This window comes from Mucor mucedo (assembly GCF_025094135.1).
Source record: "Mucor mucedo strain NRRL 3635 chromosome Unknown EV154scaffold_83, whole genome shotgun sequence".
Lineage (NCBI taxonomy): Eukaryota > Fungi > Mucoromycota > Mucoromycetes > Mucorales > Mucoraceae > Mucor > Mucor mucedo.
In genome coordinates this window covers 35,297-55,517 of record NW_026252367.1, presented here as the reverse complement: position 1 = coordinate 55,517, position 20,221 = coordinate 35,297, and the positions used below count along the sequence as shown (strand labels likewise).

General features: G+C 37.9%; 8 protein-coding genes across 8 annotated transcripts; 3 read left to right on the top strand and 5 right to left on the bottom strand.

The window, feature by feature from the left end:
• Positions 1-2,186: 2,186 nt before the first annotated feature.
• EV154DRAFT_305466 (translation initiation factor eIF 4e-like domain-containing protein) lies at positions 2,187-3,874 on the top strand. The gene is made up of 5 exons (XM_051594881.1): positions 2,187-2,723; positions 2,779-2,851; positions 2,913-3,288; positions 3,362-3,720; positions 3,771-3,874. The coding sequence occupies exons 1-4, from the start codon at positions 2,365-2,367 to the stop codon at positions 3,541-3,543; spliced, it is 990 nt and encodes a 329-aa protein (XP_051455009.1). The 5' UTR covers positions 2,187-2,364; the 3' UTR covers positions 3,544-3,720; positions 3,771-3,874.
• On the top strand, positions 3,626-4,261 carry EV154DRAFT_517157 (Prefoldin). The gene is made up of 5 exons (XM_051602469.1): positions 3,626-3,720; positions 3,771-3,841; positions 3,897-4,021; positions 4,072-4,132; positions 4,200-4,261. The coding sequence occupies exons 1-5, from the start codon at positions 3,651-3,653 to the stop codon at positions 4,245-4,247; spliced, it is 375 nt and encodes a 124-aa protein (XP_051455008.1). The 5' UTR covers positions 3,626-3,650; the 3' UTR covers positions 4,248-4,261.
• On the bottom strand, positions 4,262-5,520 carry EV154DRAFT_517154 (uncharacterized protein). The gene is made up of 2 exons (XM_051602468.1): positions 4,629-5,520; positions 4,262-4,544 (listed from the first exon to the last, which is right to left on the bottom strand). The coding sequence occupies exons 1-2, from the start codon at positions 5,319-5,321 to the stop codon at positions 4,272-4,274; spliced, it is 966 nt and encodes a 321-aa protein (XP_051455007.1). The 5' UTR covers positions 5,322-5,520; the 3' UTR covers positions 4,262-4,271.
• Positions 5,521-5,577: 57 nt separating this feature from the next.
• EV154DRAFT_517152 (uncharacterized protein) lies at positions 5,578-6,415 on the bottom strand. The gene is made up of 2 exons (XM_051602467.1): positions 5,874-6,415; positions 5,578-5,821 (listed from the first exon to the last, which is right to left on the bottom strand). Exon 1 carries the CDS (start codon positions 6,254-6,256, stop codon positions 6,029-6,031), a length of 228 nt encoding a protein of 75 aa, XP_051455006.1. The 5' UTR covers positions 6,257-6,415; the 3' UTR covers positions 5,578-5,821; positions 5,874-6,028.
• On the bottom strand, positions 6,409-7,173 carry EV154DRAFT_517151 (60S ribosomal protein L2; the record flags this gene model as incomplete). The annotated part of the gene is made up of 1 exon (XM_051602466.1): positions 6,409-7,173. One exon carries the CDS (start codon positions 7,171-7,173, stop codon positions 6,409-6,411), a length of 765 nt encoding a protein of 254 aa, XP_051455005.1.
• A 3,929-nt stretch (positions 7,174-11,102) lies between these two features.
• On the top strand, positions 11,103-12,538 carry EV154DRAFT_517147 (uncharacterized protein; the record flags this gene model as incomplete). The annotated part of the gene is made up of 2 exons (XM_051602465.1): positions 11,103-11,627; positions 12,303-12,538. Coding segments are annotated over exons 1-2 (506 nt in total), but the record flags the coding sequence as incomplete, so codon positions are not given.
• Positions 12,539-14,236: 1,698 nt separating this feature from the next.
• Positions 14,237-17,748, bottom strand: EV154DRAFT_517145 (PMCA-type calcium-translocating P-type ATPase). Its single transcript, XM_051602464.1, has 3 exons — positions 17,371-17,748; positions 17,230-17,313; positions 14,237-17,161 (listed from the first exon to the last, which is right to left on the bottom strand). Exons 1-3 carry the CDS (start codon positions 17,694-17,696, stop codon positions 14,338-14,340), a joined length of 3,234 nt encoding a protein of 1,077 aa, XP_051455003.1. The 5' UTR covers positions 17,697-17,748; the 3' UTR covers positions 14,237-14,337.
• On the bottom strand, positions 17,739-20,175 carry EV154DRAFT_517142 (uncharacterized protein). The gene is made up of 10 exons (XM_051602463.1): positions 20,029-20,175; positions 19,889-19,959; positions 19,735-19,822; positions 19,324-19,678; positions 19,136-19,252; positions 19,024-19,070; positions 18,922-18,973; positions 18,804-18,862; positions 18,191-18,729; positions 17,739-18,118 (listed from the first exon to the last, which is right to left on the bottom strand). Exons 2-10 carry the CDS (start codon positions 19,954-19,956, stop codon positions 17,878-17,880), a joined length of 1,566 nt encoding a protein of 521 aa, XP_051455002.1. The 5' UTR covers positions 19,957-19,959; positions 20,029-20,175; the 3' UTR covers positions 17,739-17,877.
• Positions 20,176-20,221: the final 46 nt, after the last annotated feature.

The following is a 20,221-nucleotide window of genomic DNA, read 5'->3' as shown; positions in this document are numbered from 1 at the left end:
TTGTGTGATGCATACTTGTAATAAAGTTACAGGCAGAGGTTGAGTTGCTTTAAAGTTACTTACAATTGTGATTGTTTTCAATCTCCGGTTTCCGTGTCCACAAACCCCCCTCCCCCTCACTATAGGTGGGTGTTTCGACTTATTCACTTCGTTTCTGCACGATTGTATCTATGATTGAGACCCTTTATATTTCAAACAACGCCCAACACTCATATCGTGCGATTTCCAGTCTTTGGTTCTTTTTCCCTGGGAGATCAATATTTTATCATTTTAGCCAAACAAATTTTACAAACTTGACTCAATACAGCATGTAATTACTTGGACGCGCATAAATACCAACGAATCGATCAGCTGAATTGTTAATTGTGAGAGAGGATACTAAACTATCCGTATCACAGCTGATAAATGGTGAATGTAAACTGCACACATGATTATTGTGTGATTGATGCAAAGCAACCTTGTTTTTTTTGTAACCCATCAAATAAATGCATGCATCTTGTGCCAAACCCTGGGAGAAGGGGTCATGAGTTTTGGGTTGTCGAACGAAAGAAGAAAAAAAAATTTGAATAGGCAATTCTAATTATTGCTTAACCAAGGTAATAAACATAGTAATTGTATTATTCTGTATTATATGATAACATTGACGTGGCACACAATAAACACTCTTTTGGATAGTGTACTCTCATGTATTCTGACCATGAAGGTTAACTTTGAAATTCATCCTGAACTATAGGACTGTCAAAGAGCAGCAATCCGAATATTAAAATAAGCCAGTATATTCCAATCTCCTGTCCCTTTATTATATACCGATATAATGAGAACTCGTACAAAAATATACCAAGGCAAATTTAAAGAGTTGCTTAAAACGCATGCTTGTCCAGGACGATATGCTTTTTCCCTTACACTTCCCTATCTCCCCAGGAATATCTCCTTTTCCCACCTGATGATGAGTAATCGACTACCACATTCTATTCACCTATCCACTTTGACGCCGCAGTTCAATCAAACCCCCACCAGTGTGCCAAAGAAAGCGTTAGAGAAAAGAGCGTTGACACATCAACTCATGACATTGACCTTGACAATGTCAGTAACGCTACCAAAAAATGGGCATGTATTCTTGATAACTTGGTTGAGATTTTATCTTGTGCATCATGTCCGTATATATGGTGAGCCCTCTACCGAGATTGTTTCAATTTTTACTCTTTCTGGTGATTGTGGACCGATCTAGCAAAGTACAGTTTAGTAAGCCTGCCCGCATGTACTTTTTTTTCATGGTAATTTGCACCTTGTCTATTTTTGTTTGTACAGCTCTATATTTAATAATAATTTTTAGGCCAAATAGACATCAAGGATGTTGTAGTAACATACCGTACTCGTTCGCAATAAACTAAAAATACAAGATTGTGCTACTATCCGTTAAGCACTTACCAGTAACAAGCCCGTTAATAAAAAGAAAAGCGTGGGATCTTGTATAGTACTTGGATCAATACAAGTGGTGTTGCTACTAAGAATAGGTTTTGACTGATCGAAATACTGTATTGCATGATATATATAGTAATATCTAGGGCAGGCAAATCACAATAATTGACAATTAGACTTTTTTTTTGTTTTGTTTGTAACTGTAGCAACCCTTAAAAGTAAAACCTTTACCCGCATTTAGGATATATAATTTTTTTGTAGCACAATTATTTTATGACACCATTAAGTTTTAGCATGAATAAATCAGGGGATTTCTGAATAGAGTCCATTGAGCCCATCTTTTCACTGAGAGAAGATAAGCGCTTCATAACATGCTTTAAACCACAGTTTCAGCCATACATGCGAAAAAGCAGATGGACAGAAAAAGATATGGGATCCCATATCACGCATGATTCTATTTTCAGTCCGATGACCCCCTCCCAAAAGAAAAAAACAGATTCTTTTATAATAATAAACCCACTTCTCTTTCTCTTTCCAAGGTAGAGATAGACCTACTAGAATAATCCTATAGATAAAAGAGTCATCCATTTATTTTTCAGGCCCAGTTCCATCTATTAAATTGAAATTTTGAATGTTTCTGTGTTAAAAAAAAAAAAGGCTCGAGGCCTTGCGTAACCTACATAAATAACCCCCAAGCCCTTTTTGATATAAATATATACTTGGGTATGGAAAAGCAAGAGAATAAAGAAGGACGGATATCCTATCATTGATAACCAAAAAGAAAAGAAAAAAAAGGGTATCCCTCAAGAACATACACAGCTTTTGTTTGTGCCCCTTTCGGTGTTTGAACCCAAAAAGTGATATAAAAGGTGTTTTCAATGTGCATTATTGAGTTTACTTTGAAACCCCTTCTTTCTCTCTCTCTCTCTCTGTCTTTACGTAACTATGGTTCAAGATAGCAATTATAAGGTAAAATCATTGTCGCCTGCCGTGTCTGCTTTTCAGTTCCATGTCAAGACCCCAAGTGCTACCTCCTCATTAGGACAAGGAGATGGGTTATTAAAGATTTCGACCACCAGCAACACCGCCACCACGAGTAGTAGCAATAGCAATAGCAGCAATAGCGAGGATTATTTTAATAGCAGCAAAAGTTATCAATCTTCACCCAGTACACCGACTATTTCAGGCAAGGAAGGTTATGTGTACAAGGACCAGCTTATTATATTGGATGAAGAAACAAGATTGAAGTTGACACACATGGGACAACTTCCATTAGATGCTGAATGGACCTTTTGGTATGACAAGTAAGTCTTCTTTCAAGTGTGTCTCTATCTTTATTGACCCTATGGGGCATTGCAGATTTGTGCCTAATTTGCCTGCCTCTGACTACGAATCGAATTTAAAAGTGATTTCGACAGCAAAGACAGTACAGGTAAAAGAGTGGTTTTATTTTTTCTCTCCTTTATGTGTAAGCTAACCTTGATAATAATTAGAAATTCTGGTCTATATATAACAACATTGATGGTCCAGATAGACTCGGATTCAGGAGTAATTATCACTTTATGAAAACGGGAATCAAGCCTATTTGGGAAGATCCTCAGAATGAATACGGTGGATCGTATAATTTCAAGATCAATAAACAGCAATCATCTCTAGCTTGGCGAGATATCTTGGTGTTGCTGATAGGTGAAAAGGTGGAAGATTGGATAAAGAATACAGTGTTTGGGGTTTCAGTGTCTTCTCGACAACATGTAGACAATTATCAGATCTGGACAGCGCATCATAATAAAAATATCCAGGATAGCATTGTGCGTGCCAAACTAGAAGAATTACTGTATCCTGCTGATATACAGTCATTTTACTTTAAAAGTAAGTAGTTATTTTATGCATCTTTCATACAAACATTCATCTTTTTTTTTTTTTTTTTTTTTTTAATTTGTAGTGCACAAGACACACGCCGACTTTCAAAAACCCACCACACCCACATCTGCTCATTCACCCAAAACAGATATGGCGGCTTCTTTATCAAGACCTATAGAAATGAGAAGGAAAATCACCGAAGAAAGTATAGAACGTGTTGTTCAAGACATCGAAAAGTTAAAACTGAGAGAAAGAGTTAAATAAGCCACCTTTTTTTTTTCGTGTTTTTTTTATATATATCTTTTTTATTTTCTTTTTTTTTCTCTCTTTTTCTTTTCATCCCAGATTGTAATTATACCTTGAAATAAATAATGAGCAGTGCATCTGTTATTGAAGCTAAACTTGAAGCCGAGTCAAAGGCTTTCCAATTATTACAAAAAGGTACTCTCTAAACTCATCATCATCTGCATCTGTTCTCATCTCTTCTTTAGAACTTGCTCTTGTCATCGAGTCAAGACAACGTTTGGAATCACAACAACAGGAAAACGAACTTGTCAACACCGTAAGACAAAATATAAATTAATATAGAGCGAGCTGTCAATCCTTATTTATACTAGGAATTCGAGCATTTGGATGAAGAGAGCAACATTTACAAACTTATCGGACCTGTCCTTGTCAAGCAAGACAAGTCTGAAGCTTCTACCAATGTCAAGAACAGATTGAACTTAATCTCGAGTGAAATGTAATGTTTATATAATTGTCTTTTGGACTGTTGACTGAATCTTTACATAGTAAACGTGTGGAAACCCAATTAAACGATTTAACGAAAAAATCAGAAGCCAAGAAGAACGAGGTAATCATTTTAATATTATATTTACATTTCAAAGAGAGAAAAAAGATGTACTTATTTAAAACTAAAGATTGGACAATTGCAAATGCAATATCAACAAGTGGCTGCTAAGAAATAAAACCAATAAAGACTATTTTTTTTTTTATGCCATATTTCTCATTGCGAAAATATCCGTCATTTCAAACGTAGCTTCACGCTCTTCTTCTTCCTCTTCTTCCTCTTCCTCTACTTCTTCATACCAATCGTCGTATCGCTTCTTCTTTTTATTTTCGAATTTACCTCCCTTTGTAGTTGCCTTTCCAAATCCAGGTAAAAACTCAAATGTTACTTGACCTGCTTCCGAATTGATGTCTTTCAAAATGACTTGTTTCCAATCGGAGATCTCTGGCGTGTAAGCTGCAGTCAATTCCAAAGTCTATCATTTCTTTTTTATTCAGTCGCGATTTTTTTTTTTTTTTTTTTTTTTTTGCATGAATTTTTTTTTTTTTTTTTTTTTTACCTTGATTGCCAGTTTAGTACCAACCGGTGGTATATTTTCAAAGTTAACCTCAGGGTAATCTTGTTCATAATTAATGGGTTTCTCTGGCTCTTGTGTTTGTTGTTGGTAGTAGGTGGCATTCTCATGATTCATAGCATCATCTTCTTCGTGATGTGCGGATTCCTCTTGTTGTTGTTCATCACATGTAGTTGCCTCCGGGGCATTGAACTGCTGCTGGTGCTGTGCCATTTCATCCTCAGTTAAACCCTGATCAGCATAAAACAAGGTAGGCATGCGGTGAACAGGATATTCTCTCATGGGCTTCTTTCCAGGCGTATTGCGTGGTTTGTGATTGCGCTCAGATTCCTGATGCGTAATAAATGCGCGTCCATAGGGGTTCTTTGACACAGGTTTGGTGTCTACCACTTGCAATGGTGCTGTTGCTGCTAGTGCTGTTGCTGCTGGTGCTGGTGCTGCTGGTGCTGGTGCTGCTGGTGTTTCTTCCTTTTCTACCAACATGGGTTGATCGACCACCACCGCATCCACAGTATCCTGAGCATAATGCATATGGGATCGTTGCTCCATTTGCTTCATATGGTTCTTTTTCTTGTTCTTGTTCTTCTTGATCAGTTGAAGAGGCTCTGCATGAGAAATATCGAGGTTTTGAACCTGAGATTCATGATCCGCCTTGGGTTTCTTTGCCAAGGTTTCCATTGGGGTAACGGCAGTGGTGGCCTTGGATGCTTCTGCTGCTCTGCGCTTTCTCTTGAGTTCTCGACGACGTAAATTGCGTTGCTTTGTTCTGATTTCACCTTCAAAGGGAAGTGACTTGTTTTTGTTTGTCGCGACTTTTTCTTGTGTTGCTTGGTCCTCTTTTGCTGGTTTAACTTCTTTCACTGGTTTGACCTCTTTTGCTGGTTTGACCTCTTTTGCTGGTTTGACCTCTTTTGCTGTTTTAACCTCTTTCACTGGTTTGACCTCTTTTGCTGGTTTGGCCTCTTTCACAGGTTTGGTCTCTTTCGTCTGTTTCGCTTTTTTCACTGGTTTGGCTTCTTTAGCTAATTTGGCTTCTTTAGCTGGCTTGGCTTCTTTAGCTGGTTTGGCTTCTTTAGCTGGTTTCACCACTTGCACAGGTTTGGCGGATTGGATTAATTTAACGGGTGCGGTGATATCTTTGGCCTTCTTTTTCTTTATTGGTTCCACTTCTTCTTTTGCTGCAGGATAAAAATGAATACTCGTGTCTGTTATTTAAAGAGGAATACTTACGGGTACTACTTCTTTTTCTTTTGCTTGACGAAGGTGTTGCCACCGACTTGTCTTGATTAATACTAACAGAAGTTGAAGAAAAAAGAGGATGAGAAAAAAGGGGAAGGAGGGGGAGGGGGTGTAATATAAACAATAGAGCAATCTCAATTTTTATCTTACGTGATAAGATCACCGTCACGCACCAGATCCTTCAATGCAGTTTGAGGAAGTAAATGGAATCCATCCATCGATAATTGAAGGTTGGAAGGTTGTACATCAAGTTCCAGATCGTTTGTAATCTTTTTACGTAAGTCGTGGATCGTTTCTTTTCCAGCCTTTTCCTTGACAACAAACCAACAATTGATTTTCGGTAAAGGTGAGCTCGTTTTAAGCTTGATACGCATTTTGTTGTATACGGAAAGAAGAAAAAAAGATGCAATATGGTCAAAAAAAAAAAGTTGTCAAAATAAGCGAGAGAAAAAAAAAGGTTTTGTGACTGTGTAAAATAACTTTTATTTTATTAAGGGGGGGGGAGATATGAAAGAAAGGAAAGGATTTAAGCATCCTTGATCTTCTTGGTACCACGGAGGAGACCAGTACGACGAGCAGCAATCAAACCAACCTTTTGACCAGCAGGAGAGTCACGAGCCATAGTGGAAGCCTTACCAATATGTTGATGGTTACCACCACCATGGGGATGGTCAACGGGGTTCATAGCAACACCACGAGTCTTGGGCCAAGAGTTACGCTTGACTCTGTACTTGTGGAAAGCACGACCAGCCTTCAAGAGGGGCTTATCGATACGACCACCACCAGCAATGATACCAATAACGGCACGAGAGGTAGAGGGAATGACCTTCTTGGAACCAGAGGGAAGACGAATACGGGTCTTACCATCATCACCATGACCAATAACGGTAGCGTAGTTACCGGAGGTACGGGCAATGGATCCACGATCACCAACCTTCTCTTCGACGTTACAGATAACGGTACCTTCGGGCATAGAGGCCAAGGGCAAAACGTTACCAATGTTCAAAGAAGCCTTCTTACCGGCATAGATGAATTGACCAGTGTATAAACCTTCAGTGGCAATGAAAGTCTCGGTACGGAGCTTGTACTTGTAAGGATCACGGAAGACAACCTTGGCAAGAGGGGCACCTCTTCCAGGATCGTGGATGATATCCTTGACAATACCACGAACATAACCATGACGTTCAGCAAAATCAAAGACTCTGAGCTTGGCAGCACCCTTACGACCAACGGTGTGGGAACGGAAAATACTTCCGGCACCCTTTCTCTGAGCACGAATGACACGACCCATTTAAAAAATAATATTCTATAATTTACACAGCGTTAGATTTCTTTGCTCTCATTGGCAATTCGGTCATGACACACATAGAATAATAGAGACTGTCCACACTGCTCGTAGTTGTCATGGTTTCTCGTTCAAATGTTGAAATCGTTTAATGTCTTTCTTTTTTTTTTTTGTCATCGTCGTTCAGCAAAAGTTTAAAAAAAATGTATCCAATATCCATTCGTTCCATCCATCCATCCATCCATCCATATGTATATTTTTTTAAAATCATTCATCATCACCATGTGTCCATCTATATCCTGTGCGTCATGACCTGGCTTTTTTTTCTTTAATGAGACCTACCCTACTTGGGGGGGAGAGAGAGAAGGAGTTGAACGGATTGGCTTGGCTGAATGACTTAAATCCCACTTTGCTTCCCTCCCCTCCCCCCCTTACCAATTGACACTCCGCCCGTAATTTTAAAACATGTGCCTCAAAAAACTCGGCCTTATTTAAGAAGCTTGATCATCATACGGCCTATACATAGCATTGTATTATCTCGTAAGTAGGTCTTTCCCCTTCATCATCCCTTAATTTCTGCTATTTATCTAGGAATGCTTTTTTGAAGGAAGAAAAATCTTGCGGTAGTTAATAATATTAGCTGCGACCAATGCTAGCAAAAAGCTTAGGCTTTAAAATTTAATGGAGGTCACTCCACTCGTCTAGTATATTACTGTTGAAAATAGCTACGCATTAATGGTGTATATCCGCTTCCTCTAGTATTTGTCGTCATTAAAGATAATCAAACAAGTCAATACGACATATCTGAAAGTTTAGATTTTATAGATGGATGAAATATTTACACGCTTGCCGCTTAAAAGAAGAGAGTCTTTCTCGGGAATAAATTGTATTTATGCATTCACAGTCAATTTTTTCTGGTTACAGATTTATCTTAATGGTATGAGGAAGCTTGTGCTTGTAATTTAAAAAAACAAAAGATATGACATACCCGTATCAGTTACTATTTAGGATGACGCTTCATTATCTAGTTTAGTGTATTTATCCCAAGGACGTTTCTTAATGTCGCTGTATTCCAATTTAGTTCTATACACTTATTTTTTACATTTAAAGGCTATTGTTAGACTCTGATCAAAAATATCTGTAAGAGACCACTCAATTCTCTCTAGATTGCCCCCAGGCCATTGGAATCTTACAGTCCAACCTCGCCATAAATTGGCTTATTGTTTCAGCCACGAAAAAAAAAGCTCTAATTCATGTGAAAAACATTCTTTTACCATGTCGTAAGAAGGATAAATACAAAACGAAAAGAATTTCGATACAAGTAAAGTTTCCTAAATAAAACTACCCCTACACTTGCATCGTAGTCAGATATATAAATCTCTTTTTCTTTTTACCAGTGACCCCCATCTTATTGTGAAATAGATTCATTATCCTGTATAAATCCTTTTCTCTTTCTTATGTTTAGTTTATGATGTTTTAATCAAATATTTCTATTCCCTATTTTAGTTTGCCTTTTTGTTTGTCTCTCTCTCCCAAAAATATAAAAGAGATACCCTTAACACAATGTTTAACCTCAAATACAACTTACACGTGTGATTATACTTTTCAATGGTATCTTATTTGCCCTCTCACAGCATTATAAAGAAGGCTAATACCGTGTGTCAGGGCTAGTGTATACAGATGCATTGAAAGAGCTCATTACAAGACTTTGCATATATTTCTCAAAATATTAAAAGACACTAAATTGAGCGAATTGATTGAATGTTATAACATAATACAACTGAAACATCCATGAATACGATAACGACAGTTTATTTGACACATTCGCTATACAAACAGGCAGGTCTTGTACACATTTTTTTTTCTTGCTTTAAAAAAGCAATATTGTTCAACAATGACATTACAGCAAGGAATGCTTATAATTTACCCCTTTTTGAAAAACAACTGGCGTATCTATTGGGATATAATAAACAATATAATATGTAGACGTCGAATGCAAGCTTACGTACCCAATCTTAGCGCTACGTGGACAGAAATACCTTTGATATCTGCTACGCACGCCTATTTCTAGTGATATAAAAGATATCACCTACACCCTAATATTATAGACATAGAAGATACATACATATAATACTTTGTCCAGTATCTTAGATACGCATAATATTATACACGCCAAAAAAAGAAAAGAAAAACGGGTCTAAGGCTTGAACAACTAGGCTAGACGAAGTAAAAAGGCCACCCTGTTAAGGATGATTTGGTTGAAAAAAAAAAGTATGATCCAACAAGAGGTAAAATAAGAATAATATTTTAAAGACAAGGAAGATGTAATATTTGATGTCTATAAGACTTTGATTTTAATCCGATACGAAATTATTCTTACAACCTACTACATAAATTGCTTTGGTATCTTATTGGTTATGAATGTTCCGTATTATATATTTAAGACAAAACATAATAACTGGGCAGTAATATGACAGATGAGACCTGGATGTGATAGCTAGACAGATATATGATAGTTAAGACCTTGATGTAATAACGGTCAAGCAAGTTTGTGATACACGAGAAGAGAAACTCAATCGAGCGAGGAACAATTTTTAAACGTTTGGATCATTTTTTTTTTTTTTTTTTTGATGCTGCCTCCGAAAACAACAAGATTGTAAATGATGTTGACTAAACGATTTCCAGTTCCAATCTCAGAATAAACGTGCGGCCGTGTATTTTTAATATTCTCTACAGTCAGTATGATTTTGCAGGACTACGAAGTTGTTGGGGGTGTAGTTTTTGATCGACGTGAAAAACAGGTAGATCAAGCAGAAGACTAATACACCGAGCGGTTTATATACATACCTATGTGCGTATCTATACATACATACTGAAAATATACGTGTAAGCTTCTTTGGCTGACGGTATAAATGTAGTAAGGGGCTTTATTCGAAGATTCTAACCGAAATATTGCTTGTTTTGCGTAACCGTGCGATATACGGATACCGCGGGTGATATGCTTGCTTTTAAGTAGCGGCCCTACCCAATTGGATCAACCAAAATACATGTGGGAAAACAATTCCATGCTTTTACCTGGTTCATATTGTTAGATCCCTTCCTTCCTTCACAAAAAGCCTTAATCCTCTCATATCTATATAGTTTTCTTATTCATATTTTAAATATCGTTTCATACGCCATTTGGCTCTAATAATAGCATAACTGAGATGAGATTAGCTATAAAACTGCTTTGCATATTGTCGGAAATGAAAATTTAATTTTTATCTTGGCAGTAACATAATAACTGATCCCTAACGACATGAAAGATCCTATACCAAGACATTTTTTTTTCTAAAGGAGAGAGCGATCAATTAGCGGCCATACAATTTTAAAAATAAACATGTGTATCACTGCATGAAAGCTGTCATATCGGACTACCTAGGTCCCGAACAAACTTTTTGGAAAAGGTATATAAACGTACAAGTTTGGCGTCTCAATTTCATTTTATTAACAACACAAACAATCCAACCCACCTTCCTTAACCATCAACATGAGACTCTTTATTGCCGCTTCTGCTGTACTTGCCTTAATCGGTTCTTCTCAAGCTCTTCCCACTCCTTCTTGTCAACAGACCCATCAAGGTTTGTTTTTGTTACAATGGATCGAATATCATACGCTAACTCTCTTTTTCATATTAGTTGTTGCTGGTGAGACTTGTAAAACCATTGCCTTGAAGTATGATCATTCTCAAGCTGATATCCAGCAATGGAACAAGAAGTTGAATACTCAATTTAACTGTGACTCCATCAACATTGGCGATGTTATCTGTATCAATGTAATGTTATTTTACCTTAAATTCATATGAAGTAGAAAATTTAATCTTTTTTTTTATATACTTTTAGTATGCCTCCATTGGTAAGCGTGATGTCAACGACAATATGGTCAAGCCCAAACCCAAGCATACTACTACCAAGCACCACAAGAAGCCTTTCCATACCACCACCGTAAAGAAGCATGTCCCTGCTCCTACTCATGCTGCTGAGGCTCCTAAGGATAACAACAATGCTCAATCTGGTCAACAATCTGGTCAGCAATCTGGTCAACAAGCTGATATCAACAAGCGTGGTAACAAGGATGATGAACCCAAGCCTAAGCCCAAGCATACTACTACCAAGCACCACAAGAAGCCTTTGCATACTACCACTGTTAAGAAGCATGTCCCTGCTCCTACTCATGCTGCCGAGGCTCCTAAGGATAACAACAATGCTCAATCCGGTCAACAATCTGGTCAACAAGCTGATATCAACAAGCGTGGTAACAAGGAAGATGAACCCAAGCCTAAGCCCAAGCATACTACTACCAAGCACCACAAGAAGCCTTTCCATACTACCACTGTCAAGAAGCATGCTCCTGCTCCTACTCGCGCTGCTGAGGCTCCTAAAGATAGCAACAATGCTCAATCTGGTCAACAGTCTGGTCAACAGTCTGGTCAACAGTCTGGTCAACAGTCTGGTCAACAATCTGGTCAACAATCTGGTCAACAAGCTGATATCAACAAGCGTGGTAACAAGGAGGATGAACCCAAGCCTGAGCCTAAGCATACTACTACCAAGCACCACAAGAAGCCTTTCCATACTACCACTGTCAAGAAGCATGCTCCTGCTCCTACTCGCGCTGCTGAGGCTCCTAAGGATAGCAACAATGCTCAATCTGGTCAACAGTCTGGTCAACAATCTGGTCAACAATCTGGTCAACAAGCTGATATCAACAAGCGTGGTAACAAGGAAGATGAACCCAAGCCTGAGCCCAAGCATACTACTACCAAGCATCACAAGAAGCCTTTCCATACTACCACTGTCAAGAAGCATGCTCCTGCTCCTACTCGCGCTGCTGAGGCTCCTAAGGATAGCAACAATGCTCAATCTGGTCAACAGTCTGGTCAACAATCTGGTCAACAATCTGGTCAACAAGCTGATATCAACAAGCGTGGTAACAAGGAAGATAAACCCAAGCCTGAGCCCAAGCATACTACTACCAAGCATCACAAGAAACCCTTCCCCACCACCACTGTCAAGAAGCATGTTCCTGCTCCTACTCGCGCTGCTGAGGCTCCTAAGGCTAACAACAATGCTCAATCTGGTCAACAATCTGGTCAACAATCTGGTCAAGCTGATAACAATAACCACAACAACTAACTAAAATATTTTCCATCAAAATCTGTATAATCGGCATTCGTAGACTTGCCTTAGAATATGTACCAACAAGCAAACACAAAACCCAAAAAAAAAACATTAACTAGGCTTTGACTCTTTTTTTCTTGATCGTTATAATCTTTTTTTGAAATAAAACCTAGTTCCAAATAATTTATATCTGTCTATTTAAGTACGCCGAGTATCCCAATTAGGAAAATCTGAATCTATCATTAGCCTTGATATGTACTATAAAAGTATACGCCGATCTTTCATGTCATTACACGAACAATATTTTAAGTCACAAAAAAAAAAAAAAAAAAAAAAAAAAAACCATGACGGGCATTTATATTACTAGCTACTAATAAACCTACAAAACTAAAGCTATTAGAGGATTATCTAAGAATACCATACCTTGTTGTCACCTATATAGAGTTTAATAAGTACTTTCAATAAAAAAGATGTTTCATAAAATTGACAGCAAAAAAAAAAAAAAAAAAAAAAAAAAAAAAAGAAGAAAAAAAGGCATTCGTAGCAGGAGGGTGCTGTATTTTTAGGCACTTCATTTACAGAGTGCAAGAGAACATTATCAGGGTACTCCAAGAGGCTATTACTGATACTCGCCATTCTTTTCATCTCTAAATTGTACTTTATAGAGAGAGACCTTATCATACAGAGTGTGCCAAATATATCCGAAAGTTCTTTCATTCCATTTCATTTTCTATCCGAGCTACTTTAGCAGGCGTACCATTCCGGTTACTGATGTTTTTGAAATGAAGGATCTATTCGATTTTAAATCAGTATGTCTCATTTTGAAAAAAAGGAAAAGAAAAATGAATAGACAGACAGATTATTTACTTTTACGACGAGTTCCATTGTTCAGAAGTGTTGGTGTATAGTATTCAAACACAAGTAAAGAACCTAAGTGAAAGCAGATATTATCCAGAAAAGAAACAGTTTGAAAAGGGCACCCTTTATATACCTTAATTTAAAGTGTTTGAACCTATTCAAAAAAAGGAAATAGATCAATTAGTTACATAACATTTGTTTACAATAACAATAAATATCCCATTTTTTTTTTTTAAATAGACTGGCTTCATGTTGGGCCACCTTAATAAAATGTTACAACACCGAATGAAAGAAATGAAGAGAATAGTAAGCTCAAAATATATCCACCTGCAAGAACGTTTGTTTTTATGATAGCAAAGCATACTTGGTTGATAGTGAAGCAGGTTTTAATTTGTAGATAAAAACACATTGCTCACCCAAAAACTAATAATTTTTTTAGATTTTAGTTGCCGCCCGCTCGATATAAGGGTGAAAGTGAATAAAACCCTTAAATCGAACGGTAATCTAATCCGTTTTTTTAAACATTGGATGAGGTCCGACTTTTATTTTTTGAAAAACACAAATTTTTAGCAGGCAAACTTAATAAAATGCGTAGAAGCTGTGACGGACCTCGTCCATTTTTTGAATATTTGGATGACCTGAAAAAAATCACAACGTCTTTAGACCCTCAAAGACCTACAATGCACACACACATAATGTACAACGACATTTTCTCAAGAAGTCCTTTGTAATTAGGAGCCAAACTCTCTAGCCTACATGTTCTTTACAAAAGGCATCACCCAAGAACCTTACGTTCGAGCTTTGGGCTACTAGAGGGCGATGAGACCACCTGTATTCTCCATCTGTCTGATTGAGTCATGTAAGGATCGTCAAACCCCATTGGTATACTTTCCAATGACATGTACTAAAGCGGGATCCTTTGTACCCTTAAAAAAAGCTTGCTTCATGAAAAGATATTACAACAAGTGTTTTGAGGTCAACAAAGAGGTCAAGTTGTATATGTAAGTGTCAACAATCATGAGTATCACAAGCATGATTGAAAGGATATTTTTGTTTGTATATGTAATTCATCTTTTATTTATTGATATAAAAAATGTAGAAATGAGAATATATATGTAAATTTACAAGATATGATTTTTTTTTAAATGATTTCCTAGTTTTCAAGTGTAGCATCGCTATCTTCAGAAGCTTGTTGCTTATACTTTTGTGCATTGGCGACGAGTTTAGCAAATCGATTTTTGCCATGGCCTTCTGTATTTGCAGTAGCACCATAACTTGTATTGGGTGCACTGAATGCTGCCGATTCAGAGTTACGAGTAGAAGAACGGCGAGGAATATCACGAGAGTTACCACGGTTACGACGAAGAAGAGAATATACACGAAGTTCATTACGGACATCACCAATTGCACCTTCCCAATTCATACGAGAGTAACTAGCTAAAGGCTTGGCCTCTTCATTGTATTTACCTTCACAACCACAATCAGGAATTAAACGGATAATGGTACCAACGGGGATAGAAAGAGAGCCAATCAAGACGGTAATCAACCATTGTTCACCTGTCAAAGGGACAGTCTTGAAAGCAATACCACCAAAGGTAACAATCAAGTATTGACCTACAACTACAACAACTTGAATAGCAAGGAAAATCCAGTTGTCAAACATATCCTTGAAGACATTGATAGTGTTATCAATACGTCTACAGTTAATTTCGTTAAAGACTTGAAGGAAGACAAAGATATTGAAGACCATGGTACGCAAAACTTCTTGATCATAGGTAGAGTCACCAAGATGGAAGATACGAGGACCGAGATAGATGGCAACTAAATTGATAATAATTTGGAAAATTGCTTGTCCCAAAATCATCTTAGCCATGCGGAAATTGATCAAGTGAGCATTCTTGGAGATGGGTTTACGATGAAGTAAATCTTGGGTAGGGGGTTCAGTAGCCAAAGCCAAGGCAGCCAAGGTATCCATAATCAAATTGACCCAGAGTAATTGAACGGCACTCAAAATACTTTCAGCATTTTCAGAACCAATAGCAGAGATGAAGGAGAGAACCACAGCGGCAATATTCACGGTCAATTGGAAAGTTAAGAACTTACGAACACCATCATTTACAGCACGACCCCAGAGAAGAGCCTTCAAGATGGAATTGAAGTTGTCATCCATCAAAATAATATCAGAGGCTTCCTTAGCAACTTCAGTACCAGCAATACCCATGGAGAAACCAACATCGGCCAACTTGAGTGCAGGACCATCGTTTGTACCATCACCAGTCATACCAACCACTTGGTCTTGTTCTTGAAGACGGGTCACGACCACAGTTTTATCAGTAGGAGAAGAACGGGCCAAGACTTGAAGACGAGGAATTACCTTGCGCTGTTCTTCAACAGACATGGCACGAAGTTCGGGACCTGTCATAGCAAGACCACCCTTTGTCAAGATACCAGCATTACGAGCAATAGCTTTAGCAGTATTTAAATTATCACCAGTAATCATACGAACAAATACACCGGCATCACGGAAAGCAGCAACAGATTCAACAACACCAGGACGTAAAGGATCCATAATGCCGACAATACCAATCAATGTGAGATCCTCAAGAGGAGGTTCTTCATCTGATACACCTTTATAGTCACTAGAAGAGACATCACGATAGGCAAGAGCAATAGTACGGAGAGCTTGATCGGCATAACCAGAAATAACCGTGTTAAATTTAGTAGCTACCTTTTCAGTCAAATCTTGAACTTCGCCCTTGTTATCGATATAATGTTTACAAGTACCGAGAACAATTTCAGAGGCACCTTTGACATGAATACGGTATTCGGATTGAGTGGTAGAAGAAGCAGAGTTTTCCTTGGTTTTGGAAATAGTAGTCATGGTCTTTCTCTTGGAAGCAAAAGGATAGACTTTAACAATATCAGCATCATGACGAAGATCCTCGTACTTGCTACCTAATTTTTTACTGAAGCCTAACAAAGCACATTCGGTCTTGGAACCAACAAATTCAACTTGTCCATTTTCAGTCTTGTCTTCGAAAGCGGTAGAATTAAGGGCGATGGTCTCTAAGATTAAGGGCAATACATTCTTCTTGTCTACCTTCTTGCTCCAGTCCTTGGCTTCCTTTTCGGATTCGAATTCTTCTTGAGCTAAAGTACCTTGAGTAACGGTCATCTTGTTTTGAGTCAAGGTACCGGTTTTATCAGAACAAATGGCGGTGGCGTTACCCATGGTTTCACAAGCGGCCAAGACACGCACAAGATTACTATCTTTGAGCATTTGAGTAGTAGCAAAGGCAAGAGCCATAGTGACAGCCATGGGAAGACCTTCGGGTACAGCAACGACAATGATAGTAATAGCTTGAATGACGATACTAATCATGGAAGCAGCAATATCACCGGCAGGAGGGAATTCAGGAGCAAGGAAAGCAGTAACAAAATATTTAATCACTAAAGCGATCAACATGGTAATAGCAGCAGCAAAACCTAATTTGGCAATTTGCTCAGCAAGGGTGTCCAACTTCATTTGAAGGGGAGTGCCTTCTGCCTCGCCACTACGCATGGACATCATGGTTCTACCAAAGAAGGAATTCTCACCCACGGCAATTACAACAGCACGACCTACACCTTCAAGTACCTTTGAACCAGAAAGAATGAAACAATCACCCTTTTCTTCAGGTTGCTTCTTCATGGTATCGGATTCACCGGTAGCAGAAGATTCATCACAAGCCATGTTATGACCTTCCAAGAAGAGACCGTCAACAGGAATAATATCTCCAGGTTCTAACATTAATACGTCACCGACGTTTAAATCATAAACACTAATTTGTTGTTCACGTCCACTTCTTAAGACTTTGACTGTTCTATCTTCCTTCTTTGCATTTAATTTTTTAAATTGTGCTTCCTTTTGATAATCGTTGACGGCATTTGTAAGAATTACAGCCAACACAGCCACAATAATTGCTGTGCCTTCAACCCTAAAACGATAACAATAAATCAGGTTTTAATATTAATTTGAAATTCTATATTTGAACAAAAATATTACCATCCAACACGAGGTTCATCTTCAGGATGACGAGGAGAATAATCTTCCCAGATACCTACTGCCAACGAAACTAAAGAAGCGATACTTTTTAAGAAGTTAATATTGACGTCATTTCGAAACAAACAAAAAATAAGGTGTTACCTCAACATGATTAAAGTCTTATCGTTATAAGCAGCCCATAAGAGTTGTAAAAAGGTCTTGCTTGGGGGTTCGGGTAAAACATTACGGCCGAAATGAGCTTGACGATCAGCAAACGCTTGCTCACTGGAAGAGCTTGAGCCTTCATCGGCAGAAAGACCAACCGAGGTATCAACGCCAATCTTTTTGCAAATGGCTTTTACACCACCAATCTTCTTTAGTAAGTCAAAGTTCTTTGGGTCAATAAGATCACTAAGTTCTTTTGCAGACATGTCGAAATGTCCATTGGAGCCTTCATGTAAAAGTGCGTCACTTTCACTTGTCGGCATTTTTTTGAACAGGAAATTTATTTAAAATAGGAAAGTTAAAAAGAAAGGCAGAATTTATTTTTAAGAAAAAAAAAGTTGTCACTTTTTATAGTTTATCCCAAGCAATAAAAGAAGGTGCAGATCTTTCCTAAATATATATTAGCGCTGTGACACTACACCCTAAATAACTATTTTATTATTATTATTTTAATGCATCATCTAATATATCCACGAAATCATCCAAAGAACCAAGGTCATCGTCTGTCGTACATTGTGAACTAGGCGCCGTCGTAACTTTGGATAGGTGAGACTTGCCTCTTTTCGTTACCCGTGCACGTCTTTTCACTGCCAAGATGATCGAATCGCTATCATCATCTCCGCCACTCTCTCCGCCACTGCCCTCCTTTTCTCGCTTTCGCTTCCACGATTTGCGCATTTGTGGGCTATCAGTTCCTTCTTAATTAATATGCATTACCCATTGGATTTATAAAACCCGCGCGCCTAATTATTTTTACCTGTCCGTGGTGGTATCTGAGTCTGTATCCCAGACATCATCAATTCCGCTTTCATTGATAAAATCTTCCACTTCTCTATCAGCATCCTCCCAATCTACCAGCACTTCTTGCTCTTCTTCTTCATCTTCTTCTTCTAAAAGTGGTGTGGATTCGGTATCACTCTCGTCCGAATTGGTTAAAGCGTAATTCTCTTCGTTTTGTATCTGCCATCGCGCGGTGCTATCAAGTAACCAGGCAGGTGTGACAGTGTGGATTGAATGTCCATATTCTCTTGCCGCTTTTACTTTACTACCGGACTTAACTGCAATTAGGTGTGTTGTCTTTCCGGTCAAATCCATGGAGCACACCGCGCCAAAGGATGTGGCCATTTGCCAAATCCAAGAGAAGGTTGGATCTTTCATGGGTGGTATCACATCTGAAAATGCAATGATGACACCTTTTAAAACATCTTTCTTTAGTCTTGGTATAATGTGTGTCACATCCGCTTCTTTATCGTGGGGGTCTCTGGCATAAAAATCATGATGAACCAGTTTTAAAATCTAATCCCTCGTTGTAAGTATAATATATAATAAAAAACGGGTTGGGGGAAGGGTGATAATAAATCTATATTTACTTTCAACATTGTGTGCAATTCATTGTCGTCATCCTTAAATAATGGGGCACCGTCATTTCCTATGAGTTCCAAATTTAATCATTTCCGCACCCCTTGTAACATGTATTCTCTTTTTTACCTGATGTACCAGCCACGATGAGAGCGGAGTCTGGTGTAACTTTCGGCATCATCTATATAATCGTGTTAGGCTTAGGGTCAAAATATACAAACAACACCTTGCCTTTTTAAAGGGACAATTAATGTCTCCAATTCCCACAAAATATTCGTCTTTTACAGAATGATCAGCCATGATGTCATTTTCTTTTTAAGCTTTCTTTCTTTCTTATTCTTACATGGTTTAATACGAATTAGATTGGGTGAGAAACTCCAAACATCAGAACGATCATCTAAAACCACTACCATCGAAGTATCGCATGGAAATAGCCTTTGAAGCTTTTTTTGGGTTACACCTAAATAGTTTTTTTTTTAAAAAAAGTGAGAAAACCTAGCCAACCACAACAACAACAACAAAAAAGCTTACTTCCACTTTCATCTCTGGATAGTATTCTTTCCTTAAAAATGGTGCCCTTTGGATCAATTTCTTTGGCTACTGCCTCCGCATAATCTCTGGTACCCATGGTATAAATGTGTAATTCATATAATTTCTCAACTTCATTCAGAAATTCATCTAATCCCGGTCTAAGCTTGATATAATAAGTGGTATTATCTGGCAGTTGAAATTCACGTATATCGTCTGTGTTTTCTCCCTTAACAAGTTCTCCCACACGCTGATCCCAGGAAGCGTGTACAATTGTCTGATCCAAATCTAATATCAAGGATAATTTCTGACACTTTAATAAGCGTCTGGCATTTTCTGCCTCTAATCTTTCCGCTTCCTGTTGATTTAATTTTGTCAGATTTTTTTTTTCTGTACATGCATTTTTTTTTCTACCTCACGACTGACAGTGAGTCCTAATGTGTCGTATCCCATATTAATATGACTATTGCCTAGGAAACCTCCTCCTCCTCGATCATCTGAACTGATAAAATAGGTAAGTATGAACTTGTATTTCTTCTCTCCTTATATTACTGTGCTTTCTGCTTACCTTTCTAGTAGTGTGCCACAAACAGCGCATAAACCATTGTATTGTACTTGATGAGTGCATGCTTCCATAATCTATTGTAGACACCGGTCATTCTCCTGAGCGATCCACATATATTTGAAGAAAAAAAACGCGTTTTTTACCTTAATTTTTTTAAATGGTAATAGATGGTTTATATAGATTTCAGTAATGTACAATTGTTTTTAAATGAGGGTTGAAATTCCTTTTATATGGGTAAGAATGAAGAGAATAAAAATAAGAAATCTTTTTTTATTGCATGACAAAATGACAGACCAATCAATTATGGTTTAGCGTTAAGTAAAGCATAAAATTGAT